A 23256-nucleotide genomic window follows, 5' to 3' on the forward strand; every position below is an offset into this window, starting at 1 on the left:
TTTGCATAATAAACTCAAAATTAGTTTATTTCAGGCGTTCCTTTATATTCTATTTGATATTTATATATTGAAAGCGAACATTAATAAACACTTTTTACTGCTTAAAAGTGTGTTTAAAAAGATGAAGATTCATATATGCATACATATGTACGAGTACAGATCAATTGTTGTCAAGTTGCTTATATTTGAAATAATTTTCTTACAAAGTTAAAATGGAAATTGAGCAAAAATAAATCTAAACAAATGCTACATGAGTACGATTTCTTGATATTATTTATAAAAATGCATAAATAATTATTTAATCAATTATCGGGAATTTTAATATTGTGAATTACAAATAATATCGGGAGATCACAAGCAAGTCGTTTGGCTGCTCATTCCCAAAAACGTAAATTGCTAGCAAGGTGTAATAAGCCAGTTATTATTCATTTCCGATCGTTACTTGCTCTCTTTCAACCCGTCAACTTCGTTATTTTCATTATTAAGTAAGAGTCACTAAAAGTAGTGTATCGCTGTGCATACATATGTACAATGCGCGAGTACTTAAATTTATACAGCTTTTGTGCATATTTATCTACATACAGTTGTACACATGTATGCACTATACATATGTATATTGTAGACATATTGTACATCACCTCGGCAGTAGATGTTTTAACGTTTCGCGATACTTATATTCAGTTTGCGATTATCTGCGGTTCGGACGGTTGTACTATTTTGATAAATTGGAAGAAAGCTCGGTGCTCGGAATAATCCTAACGGATCACATTTGGTAATTGAAAGTTAACTTTAAATACAGTTAAAAATAATTAATAAGGTGTAGTGTACCGCCTATATTGAAATCAATCAAAATAACGTGATATTTTAAAGTATTGATAAAACTTAATTGTGTCCTTATCGCCACTTCCATCTGAAGTGACCCTTCCATCCCTAGGAAGTTGAAATATATGTACAAATATGTATGTACATACGATCGTATATCACCAGCAATCTAAAACAAAAAAAAGAAACACAATATGTCAAAATTCATATCTTACTACATACAAATGCCAAATTCGGATACAATTCTAATTATTTTCAAAATATTCGAGGTTGCACTGGGAAGGGCTTGTTTATAATGTTCAGACTTCATAGAATATGCAAAGTGATCATACACTAAAAGCTTGAGATGTTCGCATCATACTTATATAATACATATATAATAAGTACATTCCGCATTTCTTAAATATTTGAACAAACTTGAAAAACTGGCATTTTTATTTGAGTACTAGAGTATAGACTTGTTTGATTGGTTGTGTGACATTCATTGAATCGTAGACGTTTCAGAGACATGAAGTAACCTGAGATCATTGTATAGAGAAGAAGAGAAACTATCAGCTGATACAACGTCAACAGAGGGGTTCATGGAGAACTGTCAAGTAGTCTCCGGGGGTGAGTTTCTTATGTAATCCAAGATGGCTGACTTTTTGCCAGAAAATGGTTGCATTGTAGAATTTTTGCGAAATTTTATGAAAAGTTGTAAAAAAAACTACTGATTATTTCAACGCATTTAATACTTTTTCGATAAAAAAAGAGTTCCTTTTTTCACTAATTGTTGCAACAACTCGTTCTACTTCCAAATTTAAGAATAATGATAGCATTTATTAGGGCTTCGTTTTGTCGAATGTGGTGGCATAATTATTCACCACAGAAATATGGTAGCAAGAATAGAGCAACCATGCAAGTTATTTGATAGTTTCTCTAGTTGTTGTTTTTGCTTTTCATAATTAAAGCTGTATTGAGATAGGGTGGCAAAAGAATAAAACGAACAAATTATAAAAGGCAGAAAATACGTATAAATTATGAAAAAGGACACAATGAACATAATTTAATTTCATATAGCTATAGCTATGTATTGTACTCATTTGAAAATATAGTGTAATCTTAAATTTTTATGATTTATATGATTTAGCGTCAGCTGTTTAAAAGGACAAATATTTCTATATTTGAATGCAGTAACTTGGAAAACAATTTTTGCACAATTTTAAGAAACCCTTAGCTCCGTATGTACATAGGTCTGCTGCCATAAAGTGGCCATACATGACATACAATTAATGATTAAAAGAAACAAGTAAGCAAAGGCTAAGTTCGGGTGTAACAGAACATTTTATACTCTCGCAATTTATTTATTTAAATTTATTTATATTATATAATACACAATTTGACCCACATATTCGTCAAATATATTGTATAGAGTCCATTGAAAGTTAGAAACCCTAATATTAGGTTAGAAGTACCGAGGTCCTCATGTTCGCTATATGGGGCCTTGACAACCTATGGTCCGATTTCGGTGATTTTTAGAATGGGGCTGCCACACTATAAACGTAGTATTTGTGCAAAGTTCTGCATCGATATCTTCACTAGTACTTACTTTATATATTGTAAAGTTAACGATTCAGATTGTCTTCAAAGTTCTGGAATATAGGAAGTAGGCGTGGTTGTGAAGCGATTTGGCCTATTTTCACAACATATCATTGGGATGTAAGGAAACTATTACAAACCAAGTTTCATTGAAATCGGTTGAGTAGTTCCTGAGATATGGTTTTTGACCCATAAGTGGGCGACGCCACGCCCATTTTCCATTTTGTAAAAAAATCTGAGTGTAGCTTCTATCTGCCATTTCCTATGTGAAATTAAGTGTTTCTGACGTTTTTGGTTAGTGAGCTAACCCACCTTTAGTAATTTTCAGCCTAACCTTTGTATGGGAGGGGGGCGTGATTATTATCCGATTTCTGTCATTTTTAAACTGTATAAGGAAATGGCTAAAAAAAACGACTGCAGAAAGTTTGGTTTATATAGCTCTATTGGTTTGCGAGATATATACAAAAAACCTATTTGGGGGACACGCCCACTTTCCCAAAAAAGTTACATCCAAATATGCCTCTTCATAGTGCGATCCTTCGTACCAAATTTTATTTCCATAGCTTTATTAGCTTAGTTATGGCACTTTATGTGTTTTCGGTTTTCGCCATTTTGTGGGCGTGGCAGTGGACCGATTTTGCTGATTTTCGAACTTAACCTTCTTATGGTGCCAAGGAACACGTGTTCCAAGTTTCATTAAGATATCTCAATTTTTACTCAAGTTACAGCTTGCACGGACGGACGGACAGACAGACATCCGGATTTGAACTTTTCTCGTCACCCTGATCATTTTGATATATATAACCCTATATCTAACTCGTTTAGTTTTAGGACTCACAACCAACCGTTATGTGGACAAAACTATAATACTCTCGTAGCAACGTTGTTGCGAGAGTATAAACATAAAAGTGATAATCTAAAAAATTTATATCATTATTATTATTATTATCTGCTTATCTGGTTATTTTATTAACTGCTTGATCTCTCCAATGTTTCTTCATTGATGAACGATTTGTATTTCGTGTACGGCCGATCGAAACCGCATACATAAATGTCGTGAATGGCTTATAAATTAGTTTCCATATTTCTTAGAATAAAAATATACATATGCATATTTACTTATGTATAAATTGTATTTTTCATTCTCACTTGTGTCTATAAACACTTAAAAATAATTAAATTATAATACTGTTTAAATTACTGCTAACTTTTAGTACCATACCGCATTACAATGCTATTTCGAGAATCCCACTTATAGTAAAATAAATCTTCTCGTTTCCATTAAGTAAAATATTTTCAAATATTTATGTTGGTTATTCATCCCTATCAAGAAGAATTAATATAATTTAATTTCGTAATACTAAATAACATCATAATAATACCAAAAATTCGAATGGTAATAAACAATAATACACAAATTTTTAATTATGCGAAACCCTTTTTGGGGAATATGAATTAGCTCAACATAGGCGGCCATGTTGGCTTAAATGACAAAAGTAGTTTCTGGAGGTAGGTTTTCGGAGTTTCTCTACTTCTCTATACAATGCCTGCGATGTTACAAATGTGTTAGAAAACTCTTAGTATAAGTGGTGAAATTAAGAATACTAAACTCACAAAATGGATTAAAAACACTCAACTGTTTCATAATAATGATCCATGACAGTGATACTAGGCCCCACAAAACAATTTTGTTGTTACTTTCCTGTAAAAACTTTCACCGAAATAACTTTTCGGTCACGCCTGTTCTCACTAATTTGGATTATTTGCCTAAAAGAAAACTTACGAGACAAACAGCCCTATTCTGTGCACTTGACAAAATAACAAAATAATTTAAAAAAAATTTCATACTTTAATCAAGTAAGAAATATTTGGTCTTCTGTGACAATTTTGATAAAATAAAAAGCTTCAGTACGCATCCCCACACGTATGGGAAACAAAATAATGAAACAGAAACAGCTGATTTCTGTCCAATTATATTGAGTTTAATTGAAAAATTTATTTCAATTATTCTATTATATAACGTACGTTTTCACATGCATTTCAATATTTGTTGCAAAATAGTTAATAATGTAACTTTAATTTCAGAATAAATCCTATGCTCTTTGGTTAGATGTGAAGTTTCTTAGAATGCGCAAATATTCCATGCTCCGAATCTGGCCCTATTTTTCATGCAAAAGGTCGTTATTTGGATGAGTGTTTTAACCGAGCCTTCTTCAATATGGCTTCGTTGATAAGTTTGGTTTACGATTGACCGGTTATCAGCCTATCTATCCGATTCTGATGTCGAGATATCGACTGAAGCCTCCCAAACCTGATGAAAGTATTTGGTTTGGTTTTACAACCCCATTTACTCTATATAGATGATAAGGTTATGCGTAAATGAGGTTGATAGATAATCGGATGGCAGAGGCTATTCGCTTTTCCATCCCAGATCACCCCCAAGGTTTTTGCTCCCCCGCAAAGCCATAGAATACTACATAATATGATACATATACATATGTTCTTATGTCCTATATAATATATTTAAAAATATTTGGAATACAATTTTGATTTAGTTGGTTGTTATGTTTAGCTTCAGAAATGTTTCTTAGGGACTACGAAATCTAAACTTTTTCATTATTGGCAAAAATTTGCTAAGCTGTAATCTCATGCAATATATAGAAAGCAATTTCCTCAAAGTTACCCTCATTATCTTCATTTTATTATACAAAAAACGAAAAAATAAAATTCTTAATATAAAAACGGCTCAATAACGCGAGCCGTCAACATGTTCATATTTTTCCTCTTTGTATAAAAATAACGACAAAAGTAAAATATCTCCATTACAACAAATTCACTTTCACAACTATCCACAACGAGATATTTTATTTGTTAAGAACATTTTCCTTATTAACAATTTATCCAGAAAAAAGCTTTTTATTTCTGACACAGAATACGAAATGCTTGATAAATTTAAAATTTGTACAAATTATAAAATTGTTGAGTTTGTAAAGTGCACAGAATAGGTCTGAAAGCCTTTAATTTGAAAGAAATGTGAGCAGAGATTGATAACAATATCAAAATCGATTTAAAACATACTCGGGTTGTGTCGCTTAAGTAAACCTTGCAAAATAATCTTCATTAGATTATAAAATGTCCGTAAGTATAAACCCGTAAAAAAATTAAAATTTTCTTAGAAATATCAAAAATACCATAATGCCTGGTGTTGTATATACCAACACCATTTTATGAGTACACCAAATGTATATATTCATTTGTTGTTCTCATCACGTGTATACAATTTTCTTCGATGTCATATATATAGGTGGATTTCTTTCTATTATACTCGAATACCGATGAGTTACCCTGAGTGGCTCGTTAAACTTTCATATCCTCACCTGTGTCAGTCTGAATAAGTTATAAATCAAATGCATTAAATCTATATTGATTCATGGTAGAAGAAAATTTGCGCATTTCTTTATAAGATAATAAGAACATTAAAATTTGCAATTTATTGTATTTTCAAATAAACGCGTTATAAAATATTATTCAGAGAATCGATAAGATTGATTTATGTGACCTTATCTAATGCTTCAATAAGAAAATTTAATTTGATTAGTTGGCGCTATCTGCAAAATCTGCAAACTAAACTTCTAATCGTCAGCAAATTATGTAATCGTTAGCAATAAAAGATAATAAATTACGCAATTAATTTGGCGGATTGATTTAATTAACTCCTTTTCATCTTACATACATATAACACTTAACATGCAGGTATGCTTTATATTAGTGATGAGCGATATTGCTATTTTTGAATCACTGTGATTTCAGTGATTGCTACTTTTAAATCACTGTGATTTTTTATTGCTATTGCGATCACAACAAAAAAAAAACGAATTTATGAGAATTTGTTCTCAAATTTTTTTTTTTAATTTTTTACATATTCATTTTTATTAATTTTAACAATATCCAAAATTTACCTGCTTTTGTAATCACTATTAACTAATTAATACATTTTGGGTACATTTAACTGCTTTTGTAATCACCGTATCCAAAATTATCGAAATCACAACTAAAATTTCTACTGTGACCAAAGAATGTATAATAATAAGAAGGAGCAAATGTTAACTCGCAGCTTTTTGTGTGATAAGGGAACATCGAAAACTCGCCACTTCGAAAGAAAAATAATACACCACAGCATGTGAGAACTGTGATCATTAGACACAAAGGGGAAATGGGTGTTCTCACGTCAATTCACGTCGTGATTGCTTATATAGATTTACATTTGCATTTTTTTTTATATTTCAAGTTATTTTATAGAAATTTTTAAATTAATATAATTAATAATTAAAAATACATTTTGACTCAAATTAATTAATTGATAAAAAAATATTTTTATGATGAGCGTCGAACCTAGGGAATTTGATGGACATGCAAAGTAGGAAAATACGTGCGTGTGGATACTTATTTTTATTTAATTTAATTTTCTATCTATTTTTCATTTCATTTTAATTTTATATTATTTTTAGTTTTTTGAGTTACTTTTTATTCATATCTAATTAAAAATTCTGTCTTATTCTTTAATTATTTAAATAAACTATATAATAATCTACAATATGATTATGGTCTCGTGCAATCATTGATTTGCCGTCGGCAAATTTCATAACAATGTGTATGTTCAAATATTTTTACTACGCGTGCAGAAATATACATATGTATATGTACATATGTACGCACTTATAAATGTGAACATACAAATCTACATTCCTCGCATTTGTCACATCTTCAAAAAAAATTACTCGCTTACAACAAAACATTACAATAACATATTCATTCATAAACGCATGCGTATCAACAACAAAGCAAAGGGACGTCATTCATAAGCGCAAGCGTCGCGCACATCTCCGCGCATGCCCTGCCTAAAAGCGATTTGTCTGGTCAAATTGAAACAATTTCTTATATTTCCTTCAGAAGAGAAAACTGGCAGTCGCCGAGAATCATATTCATATTTCTATTAGAACTAGCATCTGGTCCTATGGATTATGAAATATCAATTAAGCTGATTGTTTCTCAATAGCTATCGTGGTGCGTGTGGTACGCACGCACTCGCTTTTTATACGGTGCTCGGGTTCAAATCCTGGCAGAGGTCTTATTTTTCGCATATTTTATATTTCTGGCAAATATGAAAATCGATTCTTTTGTGATTTTTGTCAAGCTGCTTCCACTGTTGCCACTTTTCGCTTTGACTTCAGTATCAACATCGAAATATGATTATAGATTTCGTCATCGTCGCGTGGTGGCAGTTTGCCGACATCGACGTCTGCAGAGAGGAAAAGAGTTGGAATATTGTTGTTTCTGCTTCTTGATGTTCAGAGTTTTTTGTCGTGAGCTACACATGTATGTATGTTTGTATATGCGTTGGTTTGTTTTTTTGTCAGTCATAGACATACATATGTAGATGCGTTTGCTATTGCGCAAATGAAGAAATTCTCTATTTATGCGTATATACAGATATACATACTTATGAATGAGTGAATATAGAAGTGTGAATGTAAGAACGCATACGTGTATGATGCTACATACGTACGCTTGATACATATAAATATATATGTATATGTACTTATGGTATATGTGTATATGTTTGTATTTTTATTTTTGCATACTATTATAACTTCAAATATGCTGAATATGAAGGACAGCTTTATTTTTTTTATTATTTTTCATTAATTAATTTCATTATTTTCATTAAAATAAACAAATTTATGTAAATAATTATCATATTTTATATAGAAAAAAATTGCAAAAAAAAAATTATAGGACGAAATTACCAAATATCCAATTAGAAATCACAGAATTGTGTGCGAATTTGTGGTTGATGAAGAGGCAAATTCGTAAATCTTGTGCGATTAATAATTATTTCTTTACAATACACATTATTCTAATTACCCCTTATGCGCATATCAAAGAACATCTGCGTGGGCAATTTCTATAGAGTAGTCCCTTATAGTGTGGTGTAGTTTCTCTGATGCATACATTTTCTGTTCTCATGTTCCTTTATATCGTGGTGCACGCAATTGATCAGTTCCCTTATAAAGTGGTAAACATTGGCTTGCTTCCCCTTTTGAATGGTGTGTTCCTTCATAGTGTTCGAAATTTTTTCGATGTTCCCTAATGTCAAATAACATTTTAGCACTGCTAACATTTGCTCCTTCTTATTATTATACATTCTTTGATAGAACAATGTCTGGTTCAATAACAAATAATAATAAAGTTATTAAGCCATTACAAGTCGACGTTATTTCCACCAGTTTTATTAAATATTCAAACGATTTGTAATATAAACATATACATATGCATGTACAGTGCAAACTCAGTGACGAAACTTCTTTCTTTTTGGCTTTTTCGATTAGCTACTATACGTGACTATGAATGAATTACAGTAAAGAGTTGCCAAGAGAATCCTCGTATAATTATATTGTAACGAAAATGGTACCAGAACAAACTAGAATCGACAATCGAAATCGATAATCTATTGATTGTCGTAGTTGCCAGAATATTCGAGTGGCGATATATTGCCAACAATCGACTATATATGGGCTGCTGGAATGGCAGCAACACACAGTTCTGATAAGAGAGTTGTCGAGTAAGGACAATTCTAAAGAGAGAGTTGTCGAATAAAGTGTAAACAAGTTATAAGTTAGAGTTGTAAAGTTGAGTATTGGGTAATAAACTGTTAAGTTCTTTGAATTAGAAAAAAAGATAAGTGTATAGCCATTAAATAGTGACTTTTATTTGACAATCCACTGATCGAACTCAGGGTAGAGTTTCAGCGTAAACGACAGATTTTAGAAATCCGTTACAATATGTACAAACATAAATACACATACATATGTACACATATGTATTTGAGTACGATATATTTTGTGCACGTCGTCTAAGTGATGATTTAAATTTGCGGTATCTGAAATATGTTTAGTTTTATATTTGTCTATGATATGTAGTGTTTCGATGGATCTGCCTACAATTTGTCTTTCTTTTTTTGCCTTTGTATTTTCCGTGGAATGCTGCTGTTTTCTTTCATAGTACCAATGTAGTTTAGCTGATATCATGATATGGCTTCGTTCTGTATACTAACCATGTCGATATTTGCAAAACATTGTTGCTCTTAATTGGCGTGCGCGTACAGCATATTTACACACACAATTTATTGGTTATTAATAGTATTTATTTAAGTACATACATACATATACAAAGGGTAAAACATTAAAAAAATGTTACTGCAGGAAATAAATAAGGGAAATGGCACGAGGCTCTGTTATCATCAGTTAGATTAACAGTTTTATAGCAGCACTTAGAATATTATCATTCTTGAGCAATGCCATTGTGACAACATCTTATTCGTTTCCTATATTTGTTTATTACTACGCTTCAGATTATATGGCATTGAGCAATGAAACGTTAACCGGTACGAAGTAAACATTTGAAGAAAAAATAGCAATAACTATAAACCTGATACAAATACCCATTCGAATTTTTAAAAAGCCAGTTTGATCACAGAAATGTCGCAATGGCCGTTGCTAAAAACGTACGTCTATTTACAAATAACTCACAAAAGCCATGTTTCAATAACAAATTAAAATTAGAAAGGCCGAGTATTTTAAACTTTATACGCATACCCAGAAATTATAAAAAATTCCAATTTTGCGTCAGAAATTCCTTGAATTACACAAAACATTTTATAATGCATATCTGAACATTAAGAGAAAGTGTCAAGTGACACTGTCACAAATCCCAAAACTTTTAACCTAAATAATTGACCCATTGTATTCTGTAGAAGAGTATTTTTAAATTTCGACAGTTTCGTCCTGTAAATTTTGAGGAATTCGTTTTCCAGAAAAAATAATTATTTCGCGACCGGTTGAATGAAAAAGGGGCAGACTTTTCGTACGATCACTTTTATGTTCGACATGTATTTTCTTAAAAAAAAATCGTATATAAAAATGTGTCTTAATAAATATCCATTAATTCGCTATTACAAATTATAGGCTCATTTTACATAGAATGACATTTAACAAGTAAGAAAAGAGTATGTTTGTATGTAACCCAATATTTTTTACTCTCACAACTTGAAATAATCAAAGCGGAGGAAATATTTCCAGGTGTTGGTAAAACTTTTTATGAAGAGAGAATTTAACATTCGTTGTTCAATAAAATTGTGAATGGACTACAAGCATATGAACATATAAAATGAACGAATTTGAGTGGATATATTGAGTCTGAGCTAAATACTTTTCTATTAAACTAAAATATGAACATGCTTCAATGCAATATTAATAACACAACCACACAGAAGCTCACTAGAAAATGGAGTAAGTCATCAACCAATTGAAAGTAAGACAATTTGGAGAAGTTCGTGGCTATTTTTATTCTCTTGCAACAAAGTTGCTACGAGAGTATAATAGTTTTGTTCCCATAACGGTTGTTTGTAACACCTAAAACTAGACGAGTTAGATATAGATATATAGATATCATATATACCAAAATATTCAGGGTGACGAGTAGATTTGAAATCCGGATGTCTGTCCGTCCGTGCAACGGATAACTTGAGTAAAAATTGAGATATCTTGATGAAACTTGGAACACATTTTCCTTTGGGCAGTGAGAGGGTTGCTTTCAAAAATTGAGATATCTTGATGAAACTTGGAACACATTTTCCTTTGGGCAGTGAGAGGGTTGCTTTCAAAAATGGGCGAAATCGGGCCATTGCCACGCCCACAAAATGGCGAAAACCAAAAACACATAAAGTGTCATAACTAAGCTATAAATGAAGTTATAAAAGTAAAATTTGGAATAGGGGATCGCACTAGGAAGGGGCATATTTGGGTGTAGTTTCTTTGGGGAAGTGGGCGTGGCCCCGCCCACAAATCGGTTATTTATATATAACTCACAAATCAATAAAGCTATATAAACCAAACTTTCTGCAGTCGGTTCTCTTACGTACCCCACCACACGCCATGGAAATAGTTGAAATCGGATAATAACCACGCCCACCTCCCATACAAATGTTAGGTTGAAAATTACTAAAAGTGAGTTAACTCACTAAGGAAAAACGACAGAAACACTAAATTTCACAGATTTCAATGAAATTCGGTATATAACATTTTCTTTACACCCTGATAACACGGATAAAAAATGGGCGAAATCTGTTCACAACCACGACTACTTTCTTTATAACTCAAATTTTAATTCCATCTGATTCCTTCACTTTATCATGTATACATAAGGAACCAATGAAGATAGCGGAAGGAAACTTTACACAAATAGTGCATATCATCTCTGTCATCACTTGTGAAAAAATTGTCGAAAACGGACTATAACTTTTCAAGGCCTCAGATATCGAACATGTTGAACTCAGCGCCTAAGGGTAAATTTTAACCGAAAATTTGGGTAAATCTCTCAGATAATTTAATGTAATTCAGAGGAAATTGTTTTCTTCTAATAGTGTTCTGTTAAAAAAATTATTAAAATCGGGTCATAACATCTCCTAGCTCCAATATACTTAATTATAGGTTTTTCAAAAGTACGGTGGGCTTTATTCCGCATATATGTATTGGTTAATATGTGAGATATCTTAGCAAAATTAAGTGAGCGTATAGTCTTGGATATAGTGTACCCTGCTGGTGAAAATGCTAAAGAAATCGATTCAGGAATTACCTCAGCCCTCATATAGTATATATTACGATTTTCGTTATTCTGTTAAACTTTATGCCGAATTTATGGGTAAATTTTGTATATTTGTAAATTTCTGCAATAAATTGCGAGAGTATAAAATGTTCGGTTGCACCCGAACTTAGACTGTCCTTACTTGTTATTATTGATAGCAAGTTTTGGACCATGGGTTAAAAAATTATGAAGCACAATTAACTGATAACAAACCGAAATAAATTCAGTTCCAATTGAAAATAGATATGTGCCTACACTTTTATTATACTTGTAGCCGCAGTAAACACAATTTCGGTTAGAATCGCCGCGTTAGAATCCAAAAACTAAGTGTAGAGTTTAGATGATATATTCAAAATCAAATCACTAATTCTAACATACCCATTTAGACTTATTGAGGTATTTGATTTACTCATATCTACATCAACTAGAAGCACGGAAAATGTTGTATTGTGTATATTTGAAAGTTAGGGAAATGTAAGTGATGCAGATTGAACATATTATAAACAATAATAATATTTATAATTAGTATATTTGAAGATTCGTTTCGATCTTAAAAGAATCTGTAATATTTTAATACAACTATTACTAAATATTTGTGTTCAAATATTGCTATATATAGACATATTTACATATATTTTAAAACTTGTTATAATATTCCACAGACGACTGTAATGGAAATAGAACGAGGCCAGACAAATAACGCATATGAAGTTGGTGATGTGTGTTAATCTCACCAAAGAAATTAGGTTTTATAACTAACCATTATTCTTCTTTTGAACTGTTTATAGCCTGCAGAAAATGTGGAAGACGCCAATGAGGAAGCTAAAAAGGTAAGAAACCATACATGCATACACGTTCAAAATCAAAAGTTTAAAACAAAAAACATCTTACATCATATTCAAATCAAATGATACTGGTCAGAAAGCAGAAATAGTATTTTAACTTTATTGAAAAGTATGTGATATTAACAAGGCACCTTGTATATCTAAAAGCAAAAATCAATAACAATTGGTGAAAAAAAACACTACTCGTGATACTAGAACATCAATAGTTTATTTCATCTACATAGTTAATGAAGCAGTGACATAGCAGTTAACATATTTGAGCAGTGAGTGTTGACGTGATTGTTATGTTCAGGAACACCCCAACATAATCAGTGGATATTTTTCCGATCACTATAAATGAAAAATGCAATTATTTCGCGGTTAAATGAAGTATTATTATGACGGGTGAGCGACTGGCCTTACCACTAGTATTAGTTCTTTAAATAGTATATACGAAAAAATAAATGTTGCCGGTATTTAAACAGTCCATAAAGTATAAAATTTAATTCTTTTTTTGCACACATGACTTCATAGAATATATTTTTTTCTTTCAGATCAACAGAAGTGAATCTAAATTGGAACACAAGAAGATAAGATCAAATATAAAACGAAGAATAAGAAAAGCTACCCACCATGGCTTAAAAGTGGGAATACACCTTGTTGTCGGGGGATATTTCGCCTATGCGACGTACCATTATATAGATGTCGGTGAGTTTATTATTAAAACAAGTAAGGAAAGCTAAGTTCGGGTGCAACCGAACATTTTATACTCTTGCAATTTATTGATGTAATTTTATAGAGATAACACAATTCGATCCATATATTCGGCATAAAGTTCAATAGAATAACGAAAATCATCATAAATAGTATATGGGGACTGAGGTAATTACTAAACCGATTTCACACGTTTTCACCACCAAAATACAATATATCAAAGACTATACGGTCACTTTATTTTATATTACTAATAATTAGGTATATGGGATCTGGGGTAAGTTATGACCCGATTTTAACCATTTTTGGTACAGAGACAAACTGTTATAAGAAAAAAACTCAGAGGGAATGAATTACATTAAAATATCTGAGAGATTTACCTATATTTTCGTTAAAGAATTACCCTTAGGCACTGAGTTCTTCATGTTCTATATCAGGGGCCTTGAAAAGTCATGGTCTGAATTTTGACAATTTTTCCACAACTGATGTCACAGCTCAAATACAATATTTGTGTAAAGTTTTATTCCGCTATCTTCATTTGTTCCTAATGTACATATATATTATAAAGTGAACGAATCAGATGAAATTCAAAATTGAGTTATATGGGAAGTAGGCGTATACCGAATTTCATTGAAATCTGTCTAGTAGTTCTTGAGATATGGTTTTTGACCCATAAGTGGGCGACGCCACGCCCATTTTCCATTTTGTAAAAAAATCTCAGTGCAGCTTCCTTCTGCCATTTCTTATGTAAAATTTGGTGTTTCTGACGTTTCTCGTTAGTGAGTTAACTCACTTTTAGTAATTTTCAACCTAACCTTTGTATGGGAGGTGGGCGTGGTTATTATCTGATTTCTTTCATTTTTGGACTGTATAAGGAAACGGCTGAAAGAAATGACGGCAGAAAGTTTTGTTTATATAGCTGTATTGGTTTACGAGATATATACAAAAAACCTATTTGGGGGCGGGGTCACGCCCACTTTTCCAAAAAAGTTACATCCAAATGTGCCCCTTCCTAATGCGATCCTATGTTCCGATTTTTTTTCATAACTTTATTTATGGCTTAGTTATGACACTGTTTAGGTTTTCGGTTTTCGCCATTTTGTGGGCGTGGCAGTGGATCGATTTTGCCCTTCTTCGACTAACCTCCTCAGGGTGCCAAGGAATATGTGTTCCAAGTTTCATTAAGATATCTTAATTTTTACTCAAGTTATCGCTTGCACGGGCAGACGGACAGACGGACGGACAGACATCCGGATTTCAACTCCACTCGTCATCCTGATCATTTATATATATATATAACTCCATATCTAACTCTTTTATTTCTTGGTGACACAAACAACCGTTATGTGAACAAAACTATAATACTCTGTGCAACATGTTGCGAGAGTATAAAAAATTTAAGTGGTCACTTATAAGAGTATAATACATGGATACGATTTCAGCAGTATCGTGGCTTACATGTGTATCAGAGAGCTGCAACGGGTATATCATTTTCGTGCACACTCGAATGTCCACTCTGATTTTGTTTGATCAAACTTTTCGGTATGAATACACGTATTGATCGCTTGGAGACATGTTCAAAACGAACGAGCCTTTCGCGACACTCGAACCACAAGCATATATGCTTATTTTAACAGAGTGCCGAGTTGACACTCGTTTGTGAACGAGCTGGAACTCTAACCCGATCGTATTGAATGTGATCGAGTCACACACGAGTGTGCACAAAATTTCAGAATATGTACATATGTATGTAATTGGCAGTGATGCTATTATTGCGTAGTGATTGTCAACGATTATTGGTTTTGTTTGTTTTGTTTACTTTTTATAATTCATAATGAAAACGATAGAAAATTCGGGTTGTGAGAACATTTCCAATTGCACAAACACCTTATCTGGTCTACACCTGAAATTTGTGATTTAAAAAAAATTAAAATATTTAAGTGCAATGAAATGTTTTTTATTTATGATTTATGAATTTATAAATAATATAAGTTTTGAATGAATTCTATTCTTAAATTGAATTATTCTTTTATAATATGTACTATGTACGTCTAATATTCAAATTATTCAACCAAAAAAGCTAAGACAGAACGCGTCATCCCGACGCCAACATACATACATATGTGTGTACGTATGTTTATCTATTATTTTTTGGTCTTCGAGTGCCACTCGAGTGTGTCGATCACAATCAACACGTGCACGACACACCCGAAAATATAATATACATAAAATCCGAGTTTGCTGCTTGCACTCGAAGATAGGACCGTCGTGATTGTTTGTTTGCGTTATTTTCGCTTCGGGTTCCAAACTCGATCGAACACGTGTTTGAAGAGTGTTACGACACACTCGTACCGAATTTAAGCTAGTGTGATTGAACACACTCGAACATACCCGAAGCTGCTCTCTGATGTGTATACAGTTGAACTTCCCTAACTCGATCACCATAATTCATAAGAAAACTTCGAGTTAAATTCCGAGTTACGGAAGATAATTTGTATGAAATTTTACTTTAAATACCAATTCAAGAGTTCGAGTATTCATATAATTAATAATTTCTAGTGAATTACGATTGTACGATCTACACACTTAATAGTTCAATGAAAACCTAATTCTCGCTATCCTATTATCTATAATTAATAACTAATATTCATGTATGTATGGTACATGACGTATGACATTTCGTTGAACATATTTACAAGAAGATAACTGTATATATTTTCCCCTTTTCGGGTTCTTAAGAAAGTTCAAATATGAATATAATTATTTGTGTTGCATTCCAAAATACTGGAATTCATAATTCCACATTTTTCATCAGACGACGTTTTTCTTCCAACTTCTATAACTCGAAGATCTCCTTAACTCGAACTCTTGAATTGGCAATAGAAGTCAAATTTCATACAAATTTCCTTCCATAAATCGAACTTTTCGACCAGGGCATAATACAAAATTTAAAATTTTACTATCAAGGAACAATTTTAATGGAGTATCTATATTCGTATGGAGGCGAACAAAAAATATGATATTACACTTACAGGTTTCATAAATCGAACCTATACTGCAACAAACAAAATTACAGAATACATGTTTTAACGTATTTAAATAAAACTTTATGCGAAGTAAATAAATGAAACTGTGTATAAATCTATATTTTACAGCATTTTGAAAAATTGTATGTTTTAATGAAAATTCTATAACTCGAAGTCTCTCTAACTCGAAGTTTTTTTATGGATTATGGTGATTCGAGTTAGAGAAGTTCCACTGTGTGAACCTATATATATGTATGTACATATTTTTTTAAATGTATACATATCTAGTTCATATGAAGTCAACAATAGTAAAGTATCAGAGTCTTAAAATTAATAATATGTATTTCTTTTAATTTCCATTTTATTTTGTAAATTATACGCAATTTTTTTTATTGTACATAATATTCATTGATTAATAAAAAATAATTATAAACCTTATAAAGATACTAGTTAACGAGATTTAAATAAACTACATTTTAAATTCCATTTTCTTAAAATTGTTTGGAAAAATTCCTCACTCTTCTAAAACTGTTCTAAGAACACAGAATTGTCACCCTATTCTATATTGAGTAGTATCACATAATTACATTTCAGATAGGCGTTACTTTTATACGAGGGCTGCTATATATATTTCTGGCCTAATAATGAAAATAGGAATATTTATCAACGAAAATGGTTTTATTGTTTTTCAAAATATTCTCCATCAAGATTTATACACTTTTGCATGCGCTCAAACCAATTTTCGAAGTATTTTTTTTAGCCTTTTTTTGAGCGATTGTCAAATTGTGCGGGATCCAACGAGAAGAAACCTTATTTACGGCCAGGTGTTCATGCAATATCGAATGTATGCTGGCGGGAGAAATGCATAGGCATGCCTCTATCTGAAGGTATGTTACATGACGGTCTTGCATTATCAGTTCAACGGTTGTTTTTGGACGACCTTCACGGAATACGTCTTTGAGCGAGCGTCGGCCACGATTGAATTCGTTGTACCAGTTTTTCACAGTGCTATAGGATGGTGCTTCATACCCATACAAAGGTTTTAGTTCATCGATGCACTTTTGTCGCGCTCTTGATCGAAAATGTTCACGAGTTAATTCCATTTTATGGCCGAGATGAATTTTTTAATTCCCTGTAAATAAAACAATTCACGATTAAATGACAAAACGTTCTGAGTGATGTTATGTTAAAAGATGTCAAACTTTCCAATGGAAATGTCAGATTGCAACTGGCAACACTTAGTGTTGCCTAGGCCAGAAATATATATAGCAGCCCTCGTATATACTATGCTATATATTTATTTACATACATACAATTGTACATATTTACATATATACAAGTATGTACTTTAATGTAGTATATATGAATTTATTTTTTAAACATTTAATATTATATGGATTTTATTTTACTTAGCGAACAACGAGTGCGATTCACTCAATCCAAATGAACTATGTGGCATTCAGTTCTGCAGTGGATATGGGTTACTGATACTCCTACTGGCATTCGTTTACCTGGGCATGTTATATTACCAAGTGATAAAACCGACTGTAGGCAGGACCTTACATCGGAATTATATTTATCCATTTGGAAAATGGTGGAAGAATTTCAGCCGAACAAGGTAATTATTTATACTAGTACTCTATTTTCAGGAAGTGCGGTGAGCTATGATATGTGTAATACTTACGTGCCTCCCAAAATAATAAAAGCTCTACAACTGCCAAACATTTTTGACTATCTGGCCCTTTTAAAAAATATTGAAATAATTTCGAAATTGGACAATCGTCATATGTTAATTTTTGATACTTATACATAAATATATGTATACTATTTATTTGTATATATTTAACATTTACATATGTTATTTCGTATTTTATTTCTTCAATATTAGGCTTGTGTCCGGTATAATGATCATCATCCTTCTAATTTTACTGGCAGTGTTTTTGTACTTCGAAACCAGGGACGATAGGCATAAATTGAGATCGCTGATGGCACCATGTTTACTCATTTTAGCAGGTTATGTATTTTCTTCCAATCGCAACGCAATCAATTGGAGAACCGTAATCTCCGGAATAGTATGCCAATTTATTTTGGGTATCCTGTGCATTCGATGGGATGTTGGCCGTAAAATCTTCGAATGCCTTGGCGATAAAGTAGCCACATTTCTTGCGTTTAGTAATGAAGGAAGTCGTTTCGTATTTGGCGACACAGTAATCGATGAAGGAATTTTCGCTTTTGCGATTTTGCCTGTGATATTTTTCTTCAGTTTCTTTATTTCAATTTTGCACTATTGGGGTGTTATGCAATGGATAGTTATGAAACTCGGATGGTTGTTGCAGCAAATTTTGGGTACAACTGTTTGTGAAAGTGTTACGTCAGCCGCCAATATATTTCTCGGCATGTCAGAGAGTCCGATGCTTATTAGACCATACCTTAACAAACTTACATCCAGTGAATTGCATTCAATTATGGCCTCCGGATTCGCAACAGTATCCGGAACGGTATTGGCAGCATATTTGTCCTTTGGCGCTTCGGCAGCACACTTAATTACCTCAAGTGTCATGGCAGCCCCGGCAGCACTGGCTTTTTCAAAACTTTATATGCCCGAAACGGAAGAGAGTCAAACTTCGTCAAAAAATATTCAACTAGAAAAGTCGTAAGTTAAATTAAAAATTATCTATTAGTAGTATTAGTTTAGTACTCGATGTGAATCTATTTTTTTATAAGTATATATTTACAGGTGCTTAAAAAGTGGTGAATTCGTAATGCAACTAATTTACAGAAAAGTTATTTTTTAGATATTTTATTTCTTTAGAAGTTAAAAAATTAAATTGTCAGAGATTCAGGACTGCTGACAAGAGAGTGAGCGAAAAATAAATATACAAATTAGAGAAGAGCACCAAATAGCTCATATTCGGATAATCCGTTCGAATTATTGTTCGTTTCAGTCCGCTACCGAAAATTTTACACTCCTTTTAATTCCCTCATTGACTGAACATAATGAACAAAACAGAGTCAGTGTTCGAAGACCACAATATAATCAATGTAAATCATTCGCACCACTCGGTACAGAATAACGTGGGTATTTCAAAATTATTAACTGATTCACTAATAGAACATCCACAACCAAATATTAAGTGGAAGGTTTGCGTAGTTACTACTCGAGTTCGCTCATTTCGTCATGCTCATTTCTGTGCAAGATGTTGCAAAAAGTAAGCATCAATTGTGAAGCAATTTCTTTTTATTTATTTTTGAAACAATAATTTATTCTCATAAGTTCATTTACATATAGGCTGCTTTCGTAAACGCAATATGCAATGCACAATTTTCTTTATCTCTATTGCATTATTTTGGGCAAAGTATTGAGTTCATAAATGCATAACAGCCCTATTTCATGCGCATGAGTTGTCAAATTGTGCATGAATTTTATTTTACAAGCATTGCAGCACAGTATATACAATAGAAAACCTTTTTAGTGGGGAATTCTCGGTGGTAATATAGCCGCAATCTTGGTAAAACACAGTGCTGTATATATTGAGTACTTAAATTGTTAAGACTTTAGTCATATAATATCTAATATTATATACATATATAGTCTTATATAAAGCGAAGTTATTTATTTATACTATATTTCACTTATTGAAGATTTTAACATCAATGTGTGCCATATTATATGCAAAAAATGTATTTAATGTGGATGAGATATTTGGTGGTGGTGAGAATAAAATACAGCTCTCATACAAGTAATTCTCTGTGGTAAGTTATTTTTGGCCTCATTTATTTAAACTGCCACAAAATTAAGAAAAATGCATTTTTACTAGTTATTACTTAAATTTTTTACAAACTTTTATGTATAAAATATTTTGCATTTTCCCCGCCCCTTTTAGGTGCTCGGGCATATTTTCACCTTTGTGTGTGTGATTGGCGTTGCAACCGTTTAGCCGGTTATAGCCGAGTCGACAATAGTGCGCCACTTCTATCTCTCCTTCGCAGTTCGGCGCCAATTGGAGATCCCAAGTGTAAGAAGGTCGCTCTTCACCTGGTCCCGCCAACGGAGTGGAGGCCTTCCCCTTCCTCGGCTTCCTCCGGCGGGTATTGGATTTTGGAGAGGTCCTTCCCAATCATTTTTTTTTCATATATTTCTTTATTTATTGAATCTGCTCTTTGGAGCTTAACAATAAGTTATAAAATCTTAATTCTAATTAAAACTAGACAAGCTCAACCAATTGATTGAGTTTTTTTGGTGAAACGTTGCTCTTCAGTGTGCTGGCATATCTCTTCTTTTTAGACGTGATGTATTACAAGAATTTACTAAAGCATTAGCCAATGGGTTTGGGTGATCTCAGAGTTTGGCTAAATATTTGTTTCTGCTGTTCTTTACTTCTTTCTTTACCATGAGAATACCAAGATTTTTATGGATATTTTCATTACGCATATACCATGGTGAGCACGTGATTGTTCTAAGCATTTTTGATTGGAATCTCTGAATTATATCGATATTGGTTGCACAGGTCGTACCCCACAGTTGGATGCCTACATCCAAATCGGCTTTATAACCGCGTTGTATAATAGAACTTTGTTGTCTAGGCTAAGTTTTGAGTTTAAAATTTAAAAGCCAATTTAAATTTGCTGCTCTTATCTTCATGCAGGTTATTTTGCTCGATATGTGTTTTCTCCACGTGAGCCTTCTATCCAAGTGAATACCAAGATATGTTACTTCAGTCGCTTGGGGTAATAAAATATTGTTCATTTTAACTGCCGGACACGTTTTTGGTCTTAGAGAAAATGTAACATGCTTGCACTTCTGTTCATTTACATTTATACGCCAGTTTGCTAGCCATTCTTCGACAACAATCAAATGCTCTCCTTATTATGACGGAGCTTTTGGTGTTGCTCAACGTCAACTTACCGTATTAGTTTTGCGGGGATACCAAATTCAGACATCGCGGCGTAAAGGCAGCTCCTTTTCGTGCTGTAGAAAGCAGCTTTAAAATCGACAAAAAGGTGGTGTGTGTCGATCCTCTTTTCACGAGTCTTCTCCAAGATTTGGCGCATGGTGAATATCTGGTCAGTTGTGGATTTTCCAGGTCTAAAGCCACACTGATAAGGTCCAATCAAAGAAGCTGATGCATGCACCTTATCAGTTCTTCGCCGCCGTATTTGAATAGCTCGGCCGGTAATCTATCGGCCCCGCCGCTTTGTTGTTCCTTAGGCGGGTAATTGCTATTCGAATTTCTTCATGGTCGGGTAATGGAATATCTATTCCATCGTCATCGATTCGGGAATCGGGTTCGCCATCTCCTGGTGTTGTACTTTCACTGCCATTCAGCAGGTCGGAGAAGTGTTCCCTCCATAATCCCAGTATGCCCTGGACATCGGTTACCAGATTACCATCTTGGCCTCTACATGAGGGTGCTCCGGTCTTGAAACCTTCGTTAAGTCGCTTCATTTTTTCGTAAAATTTTCGAGCATTACCTCTTTCTGCCAGCTTCTCAAGCTCTTCGTACTCACGCATTTCGGCCTCTTTCTTTTTTTGTCTGCAGATGCGTATCGCTTCCCTCTTCAGCTCTCGGTATCTATCTCATCCCGCACGTGTTGTGGTCGTTTGCAATGTTGCGAGGTAGGCAGTTTGTTTTCTCTCCGCTGCGAGACGGCAATACTCATCGTACCAGCTGGTTTTTTGTCGTAGCCGAAATCCAATTGTTTCGGCTGCAGCGGTACGCAGTGAGTTTGAGATGCCGTTCCACAGTTCCCTTATACCGAGATGCTGATGATCGTGATCGATTTGGTTACGCGTGTTTCGATCAGGAGACAGCCAAGTAGCTTGATGTATTTTTTTATGCTGGAATCTGGTACTACAGACGACCATATTTCGGGCCCCAGCGAAGTTGATCAGCCTCAGGCCGTTTGGTGATGTTTCGTCATGGAGGCTGAATTTTCCGACTGTTGTGCCAAAGACACCTTCTGAGATATGGTTTTTGACCCATAAGTGGGCGACGCCACGCCCATTTTCCATTTTGTAAAAAAATCTGAGTGCAGCTTCCATATGCCATTTCTTATGTGAAATTTAGTGTTTCTGGCGTTTTTCGTTATTGAGTTAACCCACTTTTAGTAGTTTTCAACATAACCTTTGCATGGGAGGTGGGCGTGGTTACAATCCGATTTCTTCCATTTTTGGACTGTATAAGGAAGTACCTAAAAGAAACGACTCTAGAAAGTTTCCTTGATATTCCTTTAGTAGTTTGCGAGATATGTACAAAAAACTTAGTAGGGGGCGGGGGCACGCCCACTTCCCCAAAAAAATTACATCCACATGTGCCCCTTCATAGTGCGATCTTCATACCAAATTTTACTTCCATAGTTTTATTTATAGCTTAGTTATGGCACTTTAAGTGTTTTCGGTTTTCGCCATTTTGTGGGAGGGCAGTGGTCCGATTACGCCCATTTTCGAACTTAACCTTCTTATGGTGCCAATAAATACGTCTTCCAAGTTTCATCAAGATATCTCAATTTTTACTCAAGTTGTAGCTTGCACGGGCGGACGGACAGACAGACGTCCGAATTTGAACTTCTCTCGTCACCCTGATCATTTT

At 33.4% G+C, this 23256-nt stretch overlaps 1 protein-coding gene across 3 annotated transcripts in view; it reads left to right on the forward strand.

Annotated features, from left to right (window-relative positions):
• Positions 1-627: 627 nt before the first annotated feature.
• LOC105219148 (solute carrier family 28 member 3) overlaps positions 628-23256 on the forward strand; it is a 30132-nt gene continuing 7503 nt past the window's right edge. Inside the window, exons 1-6 of one of the 3 annotated variants that reach the window (XM_029044815.2) lie at positions 628-772; positions 12765-12812; positions 12891-12932; positions 13481-13634; positions 18080-18284; positions 18555-19319. In XM_029044815.2, coding sequence (XP_028900648.2) covers positions 12774-12812; positions 12891-12932; positions 13481-13634; positions 18080-18284; positions 18555-19319 — 1205 coding nt within the window. In that variant the 5' untranslated portion in view covers positions 628-772; positions 12765-12773. Of the gene's footprint in view, positions 773-9082; positions 9102-12764; positions 12822-12890; positions 12933-13480; positions 13635-18079; positions 18285-18554; positions 19320-23256 lie in introns of those variants that run through there. The other 2 variants (XM_011195116.3, XM_054235169.1) reach the window with 2 other exon arrangements.

Source organism: Zeugodacus cucurbitae, chromosome 6 (genome assembly GCF_028554725.1).
Source record: "Zeugodacus cucurbitae isolate PBARC_wt_2022May chromosome 6, idZeuCucr1.2, whole genome shotgun sequence".
NCBI classification, from domain to species: domain Eukaryota; kingdom Metazoa; phylum Arthropoda; class Insecta; order Diptera; family Tephritidae; genus Zeugodacus; species Zeugodacus cucurbitae.